The sequence below is a fragment of the Cyprinodon tularosa genome, unplaced genomic scaffold (genome assembly GCF_016077235.1).
Source record: "Cyprinodon tularosa strain WSP-4 unplaced genomic scaffold, ASM1607723v1 ctg80, whole genome shotgun sequence".
Taxonomy (NCBI): Eukaryota; Metazoa; Chordata; class Actinopteri; order Cyprinodontiformes; family Cyprinodontidae; genus Cyprinodon; species Cyprinodon tularosa.
This window is the reverse complement of record NW_024039563.1, coordinates 201356-218487: the sequence shown is the minus strand read 5'-3', so window position 1 is coordinate 218487 and position 17132 is coordinate 201356. Positions and strand designations below refer to the sequence as shown.

The 17132-nt window shown below is 39.0% G+C and overlaps 1 protein-coding gene across 5 annotated transcripts in view; it reads left to right on the top strand.

The window, feature by feature from the left end:
• Positions 1–14471, top strand: part of tiam2a (TIAM Rac1 associated GEF 2a) — a 149816-nt gene extending 135345 nt beyond the window's left edge. For all 5 annotated transcript variants that reach the window (XM_038271560.1, XM_038271558.1, XM_038271563.1 and 2 more), the window contains exons 18-27: positions 1008–1133; positions 1533–1641; positions 6924–7103; positions 7242–7360; positions 7526–7634; positions 7896–7954; positions 8045–8147; positions 8344–8437; positions 11746–11900; positions 12521–14471. In XM_038271560.1, the coding sequence (XP_038127488.1) occupies positions 1008–1133; positions 1533–1641; positions 6924–7103; positions 7242–7360; positions 7526–7634; positions 7896–7954; positions 8045–8147; positions 8344–8437; positions 11746–11900; positions 12521–13218 (1752 nt within the window). In that variant the 3' untranslated portion in view covers positions 13219–14471. The remainder of the gene's footprint in view (positions 1–1007; positions 1134–1532; positions 1642–6923; positions 7104–7241; positions 7361–7525; positions 7635–7895; positions 7955–8044; positions 8148–8343; positions 8438–11745; positions 11901–12520) is intronic.
• The last annotated feature ends 2661 nt before the right edge of the window (positions 14472–17132 follow it).

The window sequence follows — 17132 nt, the reverse complement described above, 5'->3', positions numbered from 1 at the left end:
CTGATATTTCTCAGACGAGGCAAACATACTATGAGAAAAAGCAGAGAGAGCATAATGTTAGAGATTGAACTAACAGATTAGAGTTAAAGATAGAATGAAGAAGAATGATGAAATAGGGGTCCCTATGTTCTCCAGCATTCTAAGCCTATAGCAGCATAACTTTAGAGATAGCTCAGGATAACCTGAGCCACTCTAACTATAAGCTTTATCTAAAAGGAAAGTTTTAAGCCTAGCCTTAAAAATAGACAGGGTGTCTGCCTCATGGACTAAAACTCCTCTCCTGTGGTTCCACAGGAGAGGAGCCTGATGACTAAAAGATCTGATCTATCGTTGATGGCCCAATATCTTCTTTAGAAAATAACGTAAGCTTGTATGATGCAATCAGCAACTTTTAAACAGAGCGTGCAAGAGGAGACATGGGCTCGTGCACGCTCTTGCACGCCTTTATTAAACGTAGGTGTGCATGGGCATTTTTCTTTTTTTTTTAAGTAGAGAGGGCGATGCTTTTCAAAAATTCGCGAAAATCCTCCACTGTACCTTTAGTAATCATATGAATTTTGTCGAATTCATTAAAATCCAAGGATATACTGTTGCTGTTAAGGAGCTTGCACTTTGAAAAGATTCAACTTCAAACAGGAGGCATCACTCCTGAGACATGCAAGTCGATAGTCCTGCTGCGGCCGAGGGCAAATATAACGGCTATTATGAGACACAGGGAAATGTCCTGGCACAGAATGGACAGGGACGTGTTGGCCCCTTAATGGCTTTTAAGGAATGCTGTTCCTGACCCTGCCTGTATGCTATTTCGCACATTTATATGGCTGGTCCCTAAGAGGCCCTGTCAGAGATGGAGGAGATGCTGTAGCACTGCAGAGGGACTGTTATGGACTATATATATTTGCTCCCATATAACCTTCTTTTCTCCTTCTCTGTTTGATGCATTCCTTTGCACTGTTCCACCATTTCTCTCTTCTCTCCATCTTTCACTGTGTTGTTCTCCCTATCAGATGGAGAGCCTGTTTGGCAGCCTTCCTGAGATGCTGGACTTCCAGAGGGTCTTCCTGCAGACGCTGGAGGAGAGGATTGCTTCTAAGCCGGACTTCAGCACCCTGGAGACTCCCTCACAATTTAAGGTACACACACACTCACACACATGCAGCAAGGGAGGGTTATATTTATACCTTTATTGATTAAAGATTAGCGTCACTTTCAAACCAGGTAGTCGGAGCTACTTTTCCCATAAAAAGATGCAATATTTGATTTTTGTGGATTTATAAGACAAGCGGTGGGATGAGCTGATTTATAGGCTTAGCATGACAGACTGTGGGGTTTATTGATTGAATGTGCGGTTCAGTGGTTGGACCCAGAAAGGTTAGTTGAGAGGAAGAGTATAGAGGGAGCATCTGAATGGCCTCCCAGGAGAGGGAGGACGGTCATGACTCCACACGTTCACGCTCCTTCATCTTGAATAAAACCTCTTCTCTATCTCTGTGGAAAACTCACCCTCTACCTCTCGGTTTGTTTCCTGGCAGAAGCTGCTGTTTTCTCTTGGGGGCTCGTTCCTCTATTATGCCGACCACTTCAAGCTCTACAGCGGCTTCTGTGCAAACCACATCAAAGTCCAGCAGGTGTTAAAGAGAGGTACGCCATCCCAATAACCACTTTCTTGCTCATGCTTATTAGGATTGAAGTCCCCCTCAGTTCTTTAAATATATAACAAATGTTCTGTGTGAAGAGTGGAGGATATTTTCACAGAGTAAAGGCTTTATATATGGAGGCTGACAACCCACAGACTGCAAGAATGCAAGATGAATGATGGAATAATAGTGGAATGAATAGTGTACACATTTAAGGGTGATGGACAGATGGATGGATGGGTTTGCATGGATTGAAGGAAAATAATCTAATTTCTACGTTTTCCAACCCACAACTGGAAAATTTATTTTAAAAAAAATGTTCAGACTGTGTAGTAACTAGGGGTGTGCAAAATAATCGTCATGATGATGCATCGTGATTCTAATTTTCGTGATCTACTGCATCGATTCTTGACGCCAAGTATCGATTATTAATAAAAAAAAATGCATAAATAAAATTGCATGAATGGTTGGCGAACATTAGCCAAAAACAAGTGTAATATAAATTCCAGTCCAGTAGATGTCGCTGCGGATGTGTTGACTCACTTTGCCTTGTGTCACAAGCATTTCTGGCTGCGGGATGCTGCGCCGAGTCATTCAAAAACAAAACATGGAGGAGAAAATATTGCAATGCATCGCAATAATTCAAGTATCGTGATGCATCGTGATAGAATCGCATCGTGGCCTGTGAATCGTGATTCGAATCGAATCGTGACTTCTTTGGCAATACCCACCCCTAGTAGTAACCCTGTAATAGGCCCTGCAGAAACACTATCACTGGTTCTTTTATACTAAAGTTGCGTAACAGAAGTCTCATCTCACTCTCCCCTCCATTTCTGGCCATTAACTGTTAGGAAGCCAGTTAATTATTTAGGAAAGCAAATGTCCCATAGTGACATGCCTGACATGAAAGTGAGTTAACCGACAGCCTTTCCACTTTTCTTACTCACACAGATGTTTATATAACAAGTGCATGTACATTCTAAGTAGGGGTGGGGAAACAAAATCCCATTTGGTGACACATGGTGATTTTTTAGCTGCTACAGGGTTCCCGCGGCTCCTTAAAAAGTCTTAAAAGGCATTGAATTCTTAAATAAAACTAAGGCCTTAATTGGTATTAAAATGTCTTAAATCAGTCTTTCGTAGGTCTTAATTTTTAAAACATCATAAATAGGATTATTTTTATTAAGATTTATTTTTGTAATCTAAATAAAATGTTAAAATTGACAATTTTTTTGTTTTTATATATAAAAAAAAAAAAAAAAAAAAAAAAAAAAAAAACGGCTCGCCATTATTGGTTCCGTCCCGATAGCGGAACCAATAAAAGCGTTGTCTTTTTGTCTGGAAAATATGTGCAAGTGTAAATGTAACGAAAAATGGCTATCCAGCCAAGAGTTTTCTCCATGACTAAAACCAGTACCAACATACATGAGGCACAGTGTATTTTGTGCAAGAAGTCATTCAAGCTCAGAACAATGGGAATTGAGGCAGTGGAGTCACATGCGAAGCGCGAAACACAAAGCGTCAAAATCGAGTTACCAAGAAACAGCCGGTATTTCTCAGTTTTGTTCCACCCTTGTCTCTGCAACACCTCCACTTATTACCAAATAAAACATACGGTACTAAGAAAACGATAGAAAGAAAAATAGATGCAAAAAAGACTTGGTTATGTTGTGGCTTTAAAACTGATTTGTTTTGTTCCCTGCAAAAACAAAGTTTGTGAATTGTTAAAATATATCCGTCAATTGTGTGTTTTTAGCTTTCTTCCTGTATGGGAAGCTTTTCAAAATTTGAAACATTAGTGCAGTGGTTTATGTTATAATAAACCTTTGGGTTAAGTTGTCGCAAGCAGGTTTTTCTTGTGTTTCTTGTGAATTTGGTCTTAAATTTTTATTTCAAGTGGTATTAAAAAGTGTTATAAAGTCTTGAATTTAACTTGCCTTATGCTGTAGGAACCCTGTGCTAAATATAATATCGATCTTTCAGTTCCTAATATCGATTTGAAAAAAGAAACTAAAACAATGAGGTAAAATGGGCTACCTTTGCACCGCCACTCTGGTGGATAGCACCTTTTTCTGTGCGGCATAGCTCCAATACAAGTCAGTCCATGTCTTTTACTGTAAGTAGAAGACATGGACTGACCCAAACCCCAAAAAAACATGTCTTTTTTTTAATCTTTACATTTCAATGTGATTATTGGCTAAAACATCACTATACATATTGATATTACATTACAATATCGTGCTAACATCGTATTATGACCCAAGTATCGTGGCAGATATATCGCACCCCTAGTTCTTAGATAGATTTTTTTCAATGACCTTGTTCACTTTGACTGCTGCCTTTCAGCCTCTCTTGTGTCCATGAAGATGTATTTTAGTCATTTTTGCTCATACTAAGCTGTCTGTCTCTACGTGGGAGCGCTGCCCAGTCAAAACAGGACGATGTAAGATGATTGGCTTCTTTGCCAACATGGCAGAGTGGCGAGGGCCCAGATCTGCCACATTAACATAACTGTTTGGGGTATTCCTGGAGGTAAACAGCAGGAAGGCTATTTAATCGGATTAAAAAGCCTTTGATGGGCCAGAGTTACCTGAGGCAAGAATAAACGCTCTGTTAAAAACGTTAAAGGAAATATATTTAGTTTTTAAAGCTGAATAATTATTCAATATTATAGCTAAAATGTAACCAAACCTTTAAAAAATAAGAAGCATTGCTTATCTATTTATCTGTGATGGTAAAAAACACGCTGAACAACCGAGTCATAACCAGGTGCATTCTTCATCATCCTCGTCTTCACCGCAGGCTCTGAGTTACCTCAGCTTTTGTTTATTCATTGACTTGTTAATCGCCTGCCAATTACTCCAGGAGGTGCCGATGCAGCCGGCTGTCTGTCGCTGAAAGTCTTCTAATTACTGCTGTAATGGCCCCCCCCCCTCTCTCTGTAGCAGTTTACCGCAGTGGGAAAATGTCACCGCCTTTAAAGGCCGCTCATTTTGCTGCATACCTCAAATTTTACACCCGTTAACATTGTTGTGATAAAATGAACTTTGCAGCTTTGGCTTGATTATTTCAACAAATCAGATATGCTGATTTTTAGTTTTTTTTTTTTTTTTTTTTTACTTTACTTTGGGGGTGGGGGCGCTTCTCCTGTTGGAGAAAAGTAATTCATTCAGCATGAACTCAGACCGGCAGTTCAAGCCGCATTTTATTAAATGGAAATATCACCCAAATTTTAATTAAGTAAGAAAAGTGTTTAATTATTAATTTTCTAATTTTAATGTTCTTTATTTAAGGTTTGACAATATAGAATTTAATCCCCCGATTGAATGTTATCCAAATATTCATGTTAAATCAGTTAAAAAGTGGAATATAATCAGGTTTTTCTACACATGTATTACATAATTTTATTCTTTTTGCTCTAAAGCAAATTAAAACTCTAAAATCATGTTTTCTAAACGAGTCAAAGTTTTAAGTGATGGTTTTGCAAATTTCTTTTTGTTGCTGTTCTCTACAAAAAAGGCTAATCTAACTGGCTCTTCTTAGTACGTATTAATAGAAGGTTGTGTGGAAGGAAGACATTGCTGAAAAAAAAACAACTGGGATAACATCAGCCTTCATGGGTTTTGAAGCAAAGCATTATTTGCAGGTTAGTAGGAGATTTATAAAACATGGACAACAGAGTTTGAGCTTTAAATCCAGAACCAGGGATTCTTCTGTTGCATTTCTTGTGTGAAAATGTCCCTGAACCAGAAACTATGCGAGAAATATCGTACCAACCAGGTGGACATGTGTAGTGGGAAAAAATAAATAAATGGAGAAATAGATTTCACTCAGTCGGCACATTTATTCATATCTTTGCAAAGAGAGAACAGTCATCATACAGCCCTAATGGTACAGCATTCTGCCCTGATCTGGGCAGCGTTCGTTCCCCCTTACTTACAGCAATGGAAAAGTAGTCAGAGTCAAAACAAATTACAGACACTTTGGTTAAACAGTAACATGTTATGAATAAACCTTGAGAAAGAATCTGTTTTTTTATGGGAAGAAGCAATGTCTGGTCTACAAACACCATCCTGCAGGGAATTGTGTTTCTTTGAGAGAGAAACAGACTGAGTGAAAACTTTTATAGTGAGTAAATACGATAAATTAATATATAATTGAAGAGAAATAAAAATTTTCCGACAACAACGTGTTTCTAGCAACTCAACATTTCTGCATTGAAATGCTTTTTCTGGTTGCTTTAAGCAGGGTTGCTGCGGGTCATTAAAAATCATTAAAAGTCATTGAAGTATTATTTTTTTAAATTAAGGCCTTAATTGGCATTTAAAATAATTAAAAGTGATTATCCTGGCATTAAGATTGCTTTATAAAAAAAAAAAAAAAAAAACATTTATATAAACAATTTCGTCAGATGTATCAGATATAACTGGTTCCGTGTGTTTGTGCGGTACTGCCTCTGGTTGAACGTAAAGCTGTATGTTCGGAAAAGGAGGTTGGGGCGGAGAAAAGGCTAGAGAATGGGAAAATGCACATTTCAACAAAAGTGGCTGGAAAAAAAGAGGTTTTTGCCGTGTTTATATATATATATATATATATATATATATATATATATATATTAGAGGTGAGTATTGGCATGAGTGTTGCTATTCGATACATGTCGCGATACTTGGGTCACGATACGATATTATCAAGATATTGCAGTATCACTATATATTGCCATATTTTCCCCAGCTATCAAAATCAAATGATGAGATAAAAAAGCAAGTGCTGTATATTTTCATCAGAAAATATTGATTAGGTATTATTATCCATGTTGTTTGGGGTTTTCTTCCACTGTGACTGCCTCAAATACAGATTTGGTGCTGCACGCACAGTTAAAGGGCTCCACAGCGCCTTCTGCCAGAGTGGCGGTGCAGAGGTAGCCCATTTTCCCATCAATGTTTTATGTAACAATTTATTTTTTTTTTAAATCGATACTAAGAAGTGAAAAATCGATTATATATTGGGCAGCCGAATATCACGATATAACGCCAAAACGATTATTTCCCACACCCCTTATATATATATATATATATATATATATATATATATATATATATATATATATATATATATATATATAGAGTTACTCATTCCTGTAAAAACCCTGTTACGCTTTTATTTTTATGGCTTCTGAAGGATATAATTATTGAAACTTATGGTAATAATGCTTGAAAATCTAAATGTTCAAAACAAGCAAGACTGATTTATTTCATTTCATGTATGTTTGTCTGTTTTCCCCTAAAGCAAAGACTGATCAGGCTTTTAAAGAATTCCTTGAAGCAAGGAACCCCACCAAGCAGCACTCGTCCACCCTGGAGTCCTACTTAATTAAACCAGTGCAGAGGGTGCTTAAGTACCCCCTGCTGCTCCGAGAGCTGGTCTCCCTTACTGATGCCGACAGTGAGGAGCACTACCACCTCACTGGTAGGAAAGCTTTAAAAAAACTGCCAACGTTTACACTTTGCATGACTTAAAGCTAATGTAGGTCATTATCAAGTAGTAGAATCTTATGCAAACACTGCATGAGCAAGTAAAACCTTCATGTGATGTGTGTCCTTGCAGAGGCTCTGAAGGCCATGGAGAAGGTGGCTAGTCACATCAACGAGATGCAGAAGATCTATGAGGAGTTCGGCTTAGTGTTTGACCATTTGGTTGCGGAGCAGACAAGCCACGATAAGGAGGTGGATCTGTTTTTCCTATGACATTCCTAGCCTTTATGTCCCAGAGTGTCGAGTCTCTGCTGAATATAAAGATGTTTCTGCATCTTTTAGCTTAGCCAATGTTTTATTTGCACACGTCTCCACAAAAACATGCTTATTCTCCGTCATCGTTTATGTCCCGGTCAGGTCACAGAGATTTCCATGGGCGAGTTTCTCATGCATTCCTCGGTGGACTGGCTCAACCCTCATCCGTCTCTCGGCCGCATGAGAAAAGATCCCCTAATTACTGTATTTGGTGAGTCTCGCAGCACGTCATTCTAGGTCGTTTTCAATATTAAAATAAACGTAGAGCAAGATGATTTGGTTTGCCTGGGATGTTGGAGGTGTGTGTGTCAGGAGGCATCCTTTGAATTTAAACATCCATAGCTGTAATGCTACAATGCTGATGTGTGCTTTAAGGCTTCAAACTGGCAGCTGAAATGCTTCTCTAGGCTCCCAGGAGGATTTTGCAGTCAAAACTTAAGATGCTGATATGTTTTTTTTTATTTTCCACCAGTTTTCAAGAAAGCAGTGATATTGGTCTACAGGGAAAACTTCAAGCTGAAGAAGAAAATGGTAAGAATAGCATCTGTTATACTTTCCCATGATGCAAATAGTTAAAAAGGATCCTTTTTAGTCTAACATTCTCCGTCTGCTCCATCACAGACGAATCCTCGTTCTTCGCTCTGTCATGGAGATTCAGACCCGTTTAAGTTCCGGTGGCTCATCCCGCTCTCTGCGCTGCAGGTCAGGCTGGGAAACGCCGCAGGTACGCCGCCATGTTATGCCCCTTCACACATTACACCTGTTTACTTCCTTCCCTTCCATCCTGTTTTGGCCATTTCAGTTCAACTCCCTCTCTTCTTATCCTCTTGTGGAAACATGTTTGAACTATTTCATTAAAAGCATCGCCTCTTTGCTTTTTCTCTCTCTCTCTCTTTCTATTTTTTTTTTTCTTTTTCTAGGAACAGGCACAGAAAGCAGCTGCATTTGGGAGCTGATTCACTCCAGGTCTGAAGTGGAAGGCAGACCAGAAATGGTTTTCCAACTTCGTAGCAGGTCAGAGATTTACTCTTTAGGTGGTTAATGCTCATGAATTCGGTTTGGTTCCTCTATTAAAACTAAAGGATGCTCAGCTGAAGGGCTCTTCAATGGCTAACATAAAGGGACACAATTATACATGAGAGGAAAATCACGTTTATTCTATTTATATTTTATAAGTAACATTTTTCTCACCTGGTATGCATATTAAAACCCCTTTACTGGGGAGTGTTGGCCTAGTGGTTAGAGCAGTTCGCTTGTACTCTTAGAAGGTTGCAAGTACTGAGCAAGACCCTTAACCCCATATTGCTCCCCAGGCACCGCACAACGGCAGCCCACTGCTCCCGAAGGGGTTGTGTTAAATGCAGAGGTAAATTTCTCCAATGTGAGATCAGTAAAGTTCAGTTATTATTGTTATTATTTGACACACCAGAGGAAATAGGGTTGAAGATCATATTCCAGCAGAATTCCTTTCTGTACTTTGATTTTATTAATCAGATAAAATCCCCAACATTAGATGGAAGTGTTGTGATGAGGTGAAATGTGGAAAGTTTGACAGGTGTGACTACATCTGCAGTGGGATAAATATTCACCTTGTGCAAGAATTTGAAAGTAGAAGTTAAACCATTTTTTTCCCCCAGCGTTTTATCTTCATTACACTGTCACAAGTATAGAGCAACAAAATTCACGCTCTGCATTTTAACCTATCCCCTTGGGGATAGGTAAGCAGTGTGGGGTTAAGGGTCTTTGCTCAAGGACCCAGAGTGGCAGTCTGTGGGAATGGGGCTCAAACTCAGAACAACTGCCGTATTTTTCTAAATATTCAGGGAATCAAATATTTGTGTCTGAGCCCTCAGAGCTACAGGTGCCTCGATATGTTAGCAGGCTTGTAAATTCCTGAATGGAAAGGTCAAACTTTGCATGTTATCAGTCGGGAATTGTGACTCAGCCTTCAGGACAGAGCGAATAAAGCTGCTGCTGCTCCGTAGTGTTGAGGTGGTTTGGGTCAAATGAGGGCGTCAGAAAATTGACTTAAAAAGAAAATTGGTAAATTAAATTTTTTTTTTCTTTTATTTGAAGATGCTGCAGAAATCCTGTAATGCATTTATTTCCACAAAACTAATCTTTCATGAGAAGATGAAGGCTAAAGAAGGAAGTAATGCACCAAACAGTAGTCAGCGAGGAAGGATCCAGGGGTGTTTGGCTAGTTTTTAAAGAGTAAAGTCAATTTTCAGGTTTCATATTTCCATTATAGTTAATATAGGTGAGCAAATAAAGGCTCTGCAAGTGTATATGTATCCGTCTAATATCTTTTGTTGTTTTAACTTAGAAAAAATTAAAAACCTTATTCTGAAGGTATGGCTGCTTTTATTTTTCTGTGACGGCGGGCCTCGTTTAATTACATGAATGCAAAACTAATATGAAAACTTTGCACAAACTCATTTAAAACGATTTTATTCTACGTTTCAAGTCAGTTTTTTGGGATAAAACATATAAGATGAAGGAAAACACAGATTGAAGTTTTCACTGATGTCCAAATCCAAGAAACGAGTCTAAACAAAATTAATATATATATATATTTTTTTATGTAATGTGGCAAAAAAAATAAATAAAAATAGCCTCATCAATGGATGGAAATATGTGTCAATAATAGCTCAAAGTTCTGGGCTAAAGCTTAAAAAAGTAAAAATGAAAGCAAAAAAATAAATAGTATTTAATGAATACTTGGTATGCATATATATAACAAGTGGAATAATATATAATACATTGTAGAAGTCTGTAACCTGGTTTGTCCTGCAGAGGCGTTTATATTAGAAGACTGTCTGCTCTGTGTGAGCAGTCCTAACGTCTGGTGACTGATGGCACTGACCACGCTAGTAATTCCCATTACAAGCTGTGAAATTGAAATCCGCCTTAATGAATCTAATCAACTTTTCCACACCACGAAAAGCCGCACATGTCCTCATCTTTTATATTCTGCTTAAGAAATAAAGGGAACACTTTAATAACCATCCTAGATCTGAATGTCCAAAATATTCTTTCTGAAAACTTTGTTCTGTACAAAGTTGAATGTGCTGCACAAAAATCATCAATGGAAACGAAATCAATTAACCAACGGAGGCCTCGATTTGGAGTCACACACAAAATGAAATTGGAAAAACACTACAGGCTGATCCAGCTTTGATATAATGTCCTTAGAACTGGTCAAAATGATGCTCGGTATTGTGTGTGGCGTACTAGTGCCTGTATGACCTCCCTACGACGCTTGGGCATACATTAAGAGGAACCCAGGGCCAACCGCACCAGCATATGGTCTCACAAGGGGTCTGAGGATCTAATCTCAGTACCTAATTGCAGCGATGCTACCTCTGGTGAGCACATTGAGGGCTGCACAGGCCTCCAACAAAATGCCACTCCACTGGGCGTGCTTTGGTGACGCAGTGGTTAGCATGCACGACCCATGTATGGAGGCCTTTGCCACATGTCTCTCCCTATCTCTCATACTCCCTTTACTGTCAGCCTACTGTCCAGAAAAACGAGCCACTAGTGCCATAAAAAAGGATGTTGCAACGATGTCAGCAGATTGCTGCCTGCATTTAAAAAAACTTTTACAACATTGTCAAATTTAAAATTTGGCAAAGTACAGTCCTATCTTGGATGTCAGACCCTCATACAATCCTCATGGAGTCAGTTTCTAACCTGTGCAGACACATGCTGGAGGTCAGTGTGCTCCTCCTGTTCCTCCTTGTACGAAGGTGGAGGTAGCTGTACTGCTGCTTGGTTGTTGCCCTCCGAAGGCCTCCTTCACGTCTCTTGGTGCACTGGCCTGTCTCCTGGTAGCGTCCGCAGCCTCTGGACACTACGCTGACAGAAACAGCAAACCTTCTTCCCATGGCTCACATTGGTGTACGATCCTGGATGAAGTGCCCTATCGGAGCCACTTGTGTGGGTTTTAAAGTCCGTCTCATGCTACCATGAGTGTTGAAGCACCACCAAGATTCAAAAGTGACCAAAACATCAGCCAGAGAGCATGGGTTCTAAGGAGCGGTCTGTGGTCCCCACCTGCAGAATCACTTGTTTATTACAGGCACCTTGCTAATTGCCAATCATTTCCACCTGTTGTCTATTCTATTTGCACAACAGCATGAACAATTGATTCTCAATCAGTGTTGCTTCCTAAGCAGAAAGTTTGATTTCTCAGAAGTTTGATTTAATTTAAGTTATATTGTGTTTTTTTTTTTATGTGGTCTCTTTATTTTTTTTTAGCAGTATATATATTGTTTTTTTTACGCCGACTGAGTCCCTTTCTTCTCTTCTCTCCTTAGTGTGCCTGAAAACAAGGTCAACATCATCAAGGTCATCCGCTCCCTCCTGAGGGAGAACGTTAGGAGGAACATGAGGGGCGAGGGAACGTTGGAGAGGAACTGCAAGGAGCGTCTGGTTCCTCTGCGTAAAATGCTGCCTTCCTCTGCCAAACTAGGTGAGCATATAGACTTTGTGTACAACAGAATTTTCTTCAATGGTTTTACTATATATCCTCAAGTTTTATTTTTAACATAACAGCAAAAATTAAAATGAAAAGATTGACAAAAGCAAATGTCTAGATTCCCAAAATCTAAAGACCTTTTAGCTATTTTTTTAATAATTAATGATCAAATGAGTTTAAACAAAACACAAAATCTATAAAATTAGGTTTTTTTTTATGACTAAGGAATTATGATAATGTAGAATAAATCACTATATTATAAGTAGAGACCAGTTGGAAATCATTCCTGATTTCTATCCACAAAGGGAAGTTTGGGAAAGAATATATTTTAATTGATCTTCATGTGGTCAAACTCCAGAACTAGAGCTCAGCTTCAGCTAAAAGAAAGCCTTACTTTGTCCGTAATCAAGCTGTCCTTGTTCCAAACATTTTTTCCTGTCTCTGAGGTCACTTGTAGAGATCTAGAGATAAATTCACATCCGATCAAGGCTGACCAGACCTGAAAGCCCATTTAACATTATGAACTGCACTATAGATTTTATCTTGGTTTTAAGGAAACAGACTGTATAATTAATTGAATGTTTCCATTTTTAAAGACTTCTTTTCTTTATCAGGGTCCTCCAGGGCTTCCTGGTTGTGTAAGCAGCCGCTTGAGGAGGTCTCCTTCCAGGCTGGGAATCCTAAGCTGGGGCCAGACTCTGACGATGGAAGCCTAAGCAGCGGAAACTGCAGTTTCTCTGGAGCTCCTCCAGGTTGCACCTCCTCTGATTCTCAGTCTTCCACAGCTCCCCAGAGCTGGTCTCAAGAGCCAGAATCAAAACCTCGCTCCACCTCTGTGAAGGAGTCGGACATTTTGAGCGACGAGGAAGATGATGGCTTCAGCGAGGGGGGCGCGAGAAGAGACAGCGGGGACAGCGGTTCCCCAGCAAGTGCCATCGAAGCCCAGTTCCTGCATCTCAAGCTGTCGGAAGAGGCCGTCTCAAAATGCGCACTGGCGCCGTGCGTCCAACCAGAGGGAATCGGGGACACGCCTGAGATCCAACACAAGCTATTGCAAAGACACTGCAGCGGTGTTAAGAGAAAAACCAACAGTTTGAGGAAGAACCAGGGGATGCTGTTACACATGAAGGAGCAGAACAGGTCAATGGATAGTCAGACTGATCCATCATCACCATGCGGTGTTACGGACCTCAACGCTCTGCTGGAAAGAGAGTTTAGCGTCCAAAGTCTGACATCTGTAGTGAATGAAGACTGTTTCTTTGACCGAGCTGAAAGCTGTGTTACAGACTCTGGAAATACTATGTCTACATAGATTCAAACAGACAGAACAGAAAAAAAAAAATTATCTGCCCTTCATATCAGTAGTCATAAAGGTGAGGGGTCTTTTAAAGTCCCACCACTAGTCTGGGGAAACCCCACTACAGCAGTCACTACCAGGAAGGGTGCAAAGCTTTTCCTGAACCTCCATTCCACAGAAGCTTAGGTGTGAAGGATCTCTTTGCTGGCAGACCTAGTTTCCCCCTGAAGTGGTGAGACGAGATGATTTTTAGTCCCGCTGATGACTGCAGCAAATCCGCCAAGCACTAATGTCAACGTGCGCGCTCTGACTTTCTCAGCCTTTCCTTTCCCCCAACACCCTGCAAACCTCCTAGAAGATGCATTCAATCCCCCTCCTCTCCACATCTCAGGCTGATTGGCAGGTTTGATTTGATTTTTGACCTTTTTGTGAAAAAAATGGGGAGAATGTCCTGGACCGTCAGTCACAGAGAAGTGCTGACAGAGCGGGTGAACTCCACAGTGTATACATAGTGACAGGGTATTGAGAAAGAATCAAGTTTCCTATGCAGGGACTATAATTATTTAGACAGCAGGTTTCCACATGCATTCATATTGCCTGATGCATTTACTGAGATGTAACCAAAGGCTGTAGATCACAGGGGCAAAGTTAACTTAGGGGATCATGGTCCCTTTATGAGCTGCACAGGTCAAACATTTTGACCCAAATAGAAAAAAAAACAACTTCTTATAAACACAACTAAGCCTTTTTGCTGTATTTCGTGCACTGAAGTACACTGTTTGCCTATATATTTGAATTATTTTTTTACCTGTACAGGTTCTAATGTTATTACTGCTGTTTTTAAATTATTTTTAGGATTAATATCTTTGCAGAGAACCTTTTGGGTGAAGGCTCGAACTCTTGGCTACAGGTTTGGTCAATTCTTGAATTAAAAAAATGCTTAAGTTTGCAGTTTCTTTCATTCTTACTGCAGCCATTTGGAATTGGTTGTGTCACTGAATATTTGGATACCTAACTTTATCATGAGTATAATCTTTTTATTTTTTTTTACATCGCTGAATATGGAATTTGTGACACTGTACAGTTAAAATATGGCATAAATCTGCAATAAATTTGCTATTTTTGTAGAGTTTGCCATAGGTAATTACCATTTTGAGGTACTTTAAAAAAAGGCAAATCACATCACTTCTGTGCAACTTTACTATGCCTTTAATGCTAGTATACCAATGAATGTGAAATGTTTTATAAATAAAAGCTTCATCTGTGAATGACATTTAGAGAGTTGTTTTTTCAGTTTTGCGTTGGCTTCACTTTCACTGGCTGCTTGGTAAAGTGGTTCTGAAACGGTAAGTGTCTCATCTCAGCATCATGCAGAGTCCCTGATTGGCTGTCATGAAGGATTCTACATCCTTCTTTAGGTTTGAAAGGTACGTTCTCAATGGAATGCATACTAGTATGACAGAAATGGAGCATAAATATATAGGAGCAGGGAAAGCATCACTGGTGTGCTTGGTTTTTATGTTAAATTTATTTAATCCTAATGGTGAGATATTTTTTCTTTTTAGGCATCTTAAAAAGGATAATTAGTTCAATTCAGTTTATTTCTATAGCGCCAATTCACACCACGTCATCTCAAGGCGCTTTACAGTTCACCAGATCATCCAGTCAAATTGATTAAAAGTTTTCTATCTAAGACAAACCAGTTGATTGCATCGACTCAATGACTCGCAGGAAATCCCTCACACTAAGCATGCTTGAAGCGACAGTGGAGAGGAAAAACTCCCTTTTAACAGGAAGAAACCTCCAACAGAACCGGGCTCAGTGTGAGCGGCCATCTGCCGAGGCTGACTGGGGTTCAAGGAGACGGAAGCAGAGATACAAAAAGCAGCTGCAAAAGGCGGCCCCGTCCAGGAAACACACATAGGCAAACAAGCTCCGAGCCAGCTCCCATGTCAGAGGACGAAGAGAGGACATCCAGCCAGTAGGGGTGTAAATCACACCCATCATGGCGACTCGATTCAGCATCAATTTCTTGACCCAACAATTCGATTATTTTCAATACTCTATAATACACCTCGATTCGATTTCATTAATTGGTTCATTTTTTTTTTTTACCTTAAAGGCTAGACAATTTTTTTTATTTGAACTAAATCAATGAAAGCTGTAATATCGTTATGCATTTTATTTGAGAAACAACAGCAAATAACAGAAGTAGAAAAGTTGTACTCCACCTAGGCCTATGAAAACATTCACTGAAAAATTATCCCTATGTGTTATAGATTCTGAAAGGCCTTGTATCAAAAAATACTGCAATGGGTGCATAAGTGCACTAGCAGATTAAGTAACAAAAAATAGAACCCAAAATACTTCCACACAAATGACTTGAACCCACAAGGGGTGTATAAGTCATCTTTTTCATGTCTATCCTGCCTACCTCTTCTTTCACCTCTGCCATCTCCACCATGTCTGTCTTGCTTACTGTTTATGCAAGTGTGTGTGTGCATGCTGAAAGAGGGTATTGGCTAAGGAGGCGAGCTAGGACGGCAAAATAGGTTTAGCACCACTGCAGCATCGGGAGTCAGAATTACCTCCAGGAGCAAATGGATAAAAATAGACCCGAGGAAAAAAAAAAGAACATGAATCGATACTCTTGCGGACGCGGCGATGAATCCGATCATCGGCAGTTGGCTCAATGCATCGATACAAAACAATTATTTACACCCCTACCAGCCAGTCAGTCAGAGAAACAGGACTACTCTGAAAAACAGGCCGATCTCGAACCCTGCTCGTGTGCTTGGCTTTTACGCTAATTTACATAATTTAATCCTCTAAGTGAGACACTATATATATATATATATTTTTTTTTTTTTTTGCTTTTTAGGCATCTTAAAAAGGATGAATACTTTTGGGTTGTGCTTCCCTGACATGTATCTGGCTGGAACAAAGAACTCCTCTGCTGTGAGCTGCTTGTACTAGATTAACTAGTATTGGATAAGCAGAGGTAAAGGTCTGGTACATTTAGGGACACATTTCCCAGTTAAACCATATTTTTGATGATTTTTGATAATTTCAGGTGTTTACTATTGAGTAAAGACAAAACTAACAAGATGAACCACCTACCCTAACATGTTTAAGTTTTGTTTATAAAGATAGAACAAGCTTCATTTTATTAAGGGTTTAAAGACTTTTGTAATGTTAACATTCATGTGTTTTCTCATGTGCTCGTTACATTTTAATTACCAAATTATGACCAAAAATGTTTTTAATGGTAGTGCTACTAGCTCAGTTAAAGAAGTCTAAGAATCAAGTTGTTGATTTCTGATTAAGCAAATCATTTAATTAATAATTTTCCAAATAATGTCTTATTCACCTCTTGGATTCACCATGATTTGAATTAGAGTCACACTTTAAATTGTTCTAACAAGCAGCCAATAGGGCATGTTTTCGTTTAATATATGAACTATTGAATATTATTTGATTTAATAACATGATAAAAAACAAGAGTACTTCTAGGTGAGCTGAAAAAAACTAACTTTTTTCACACTTTTTCCCCAAGTGAAGCAAAATGTTTTTTTTTTCTTTTTCTCTGAGGTTTTATAGGAGCTTTCAGCGAAATATAAAGAAAAGCTCTACTTTGTGAGATTCCCTAATTGTTTAGGATCATTGCTTAAAGCAAAAAATATCAGAAAAACAGGTAAAATTTGCAAACTAATGGTTTTAGAATGTATATAGGCCCTTGTCCACAAAATCTAGAGAAAAATTAAGAAAAAGGATTAAAAACTGACATAACAGAATTATAAGACTAGACTTCATCTGAAGCCTTGCAAAAGTATTCATACCCCCTGAACATTTTTAAAATTATTTAAATAACACCAACAAACTGTCTTTTATTAAGAAATGTTTTAGCATAATGTATCTCAAAATGGTGA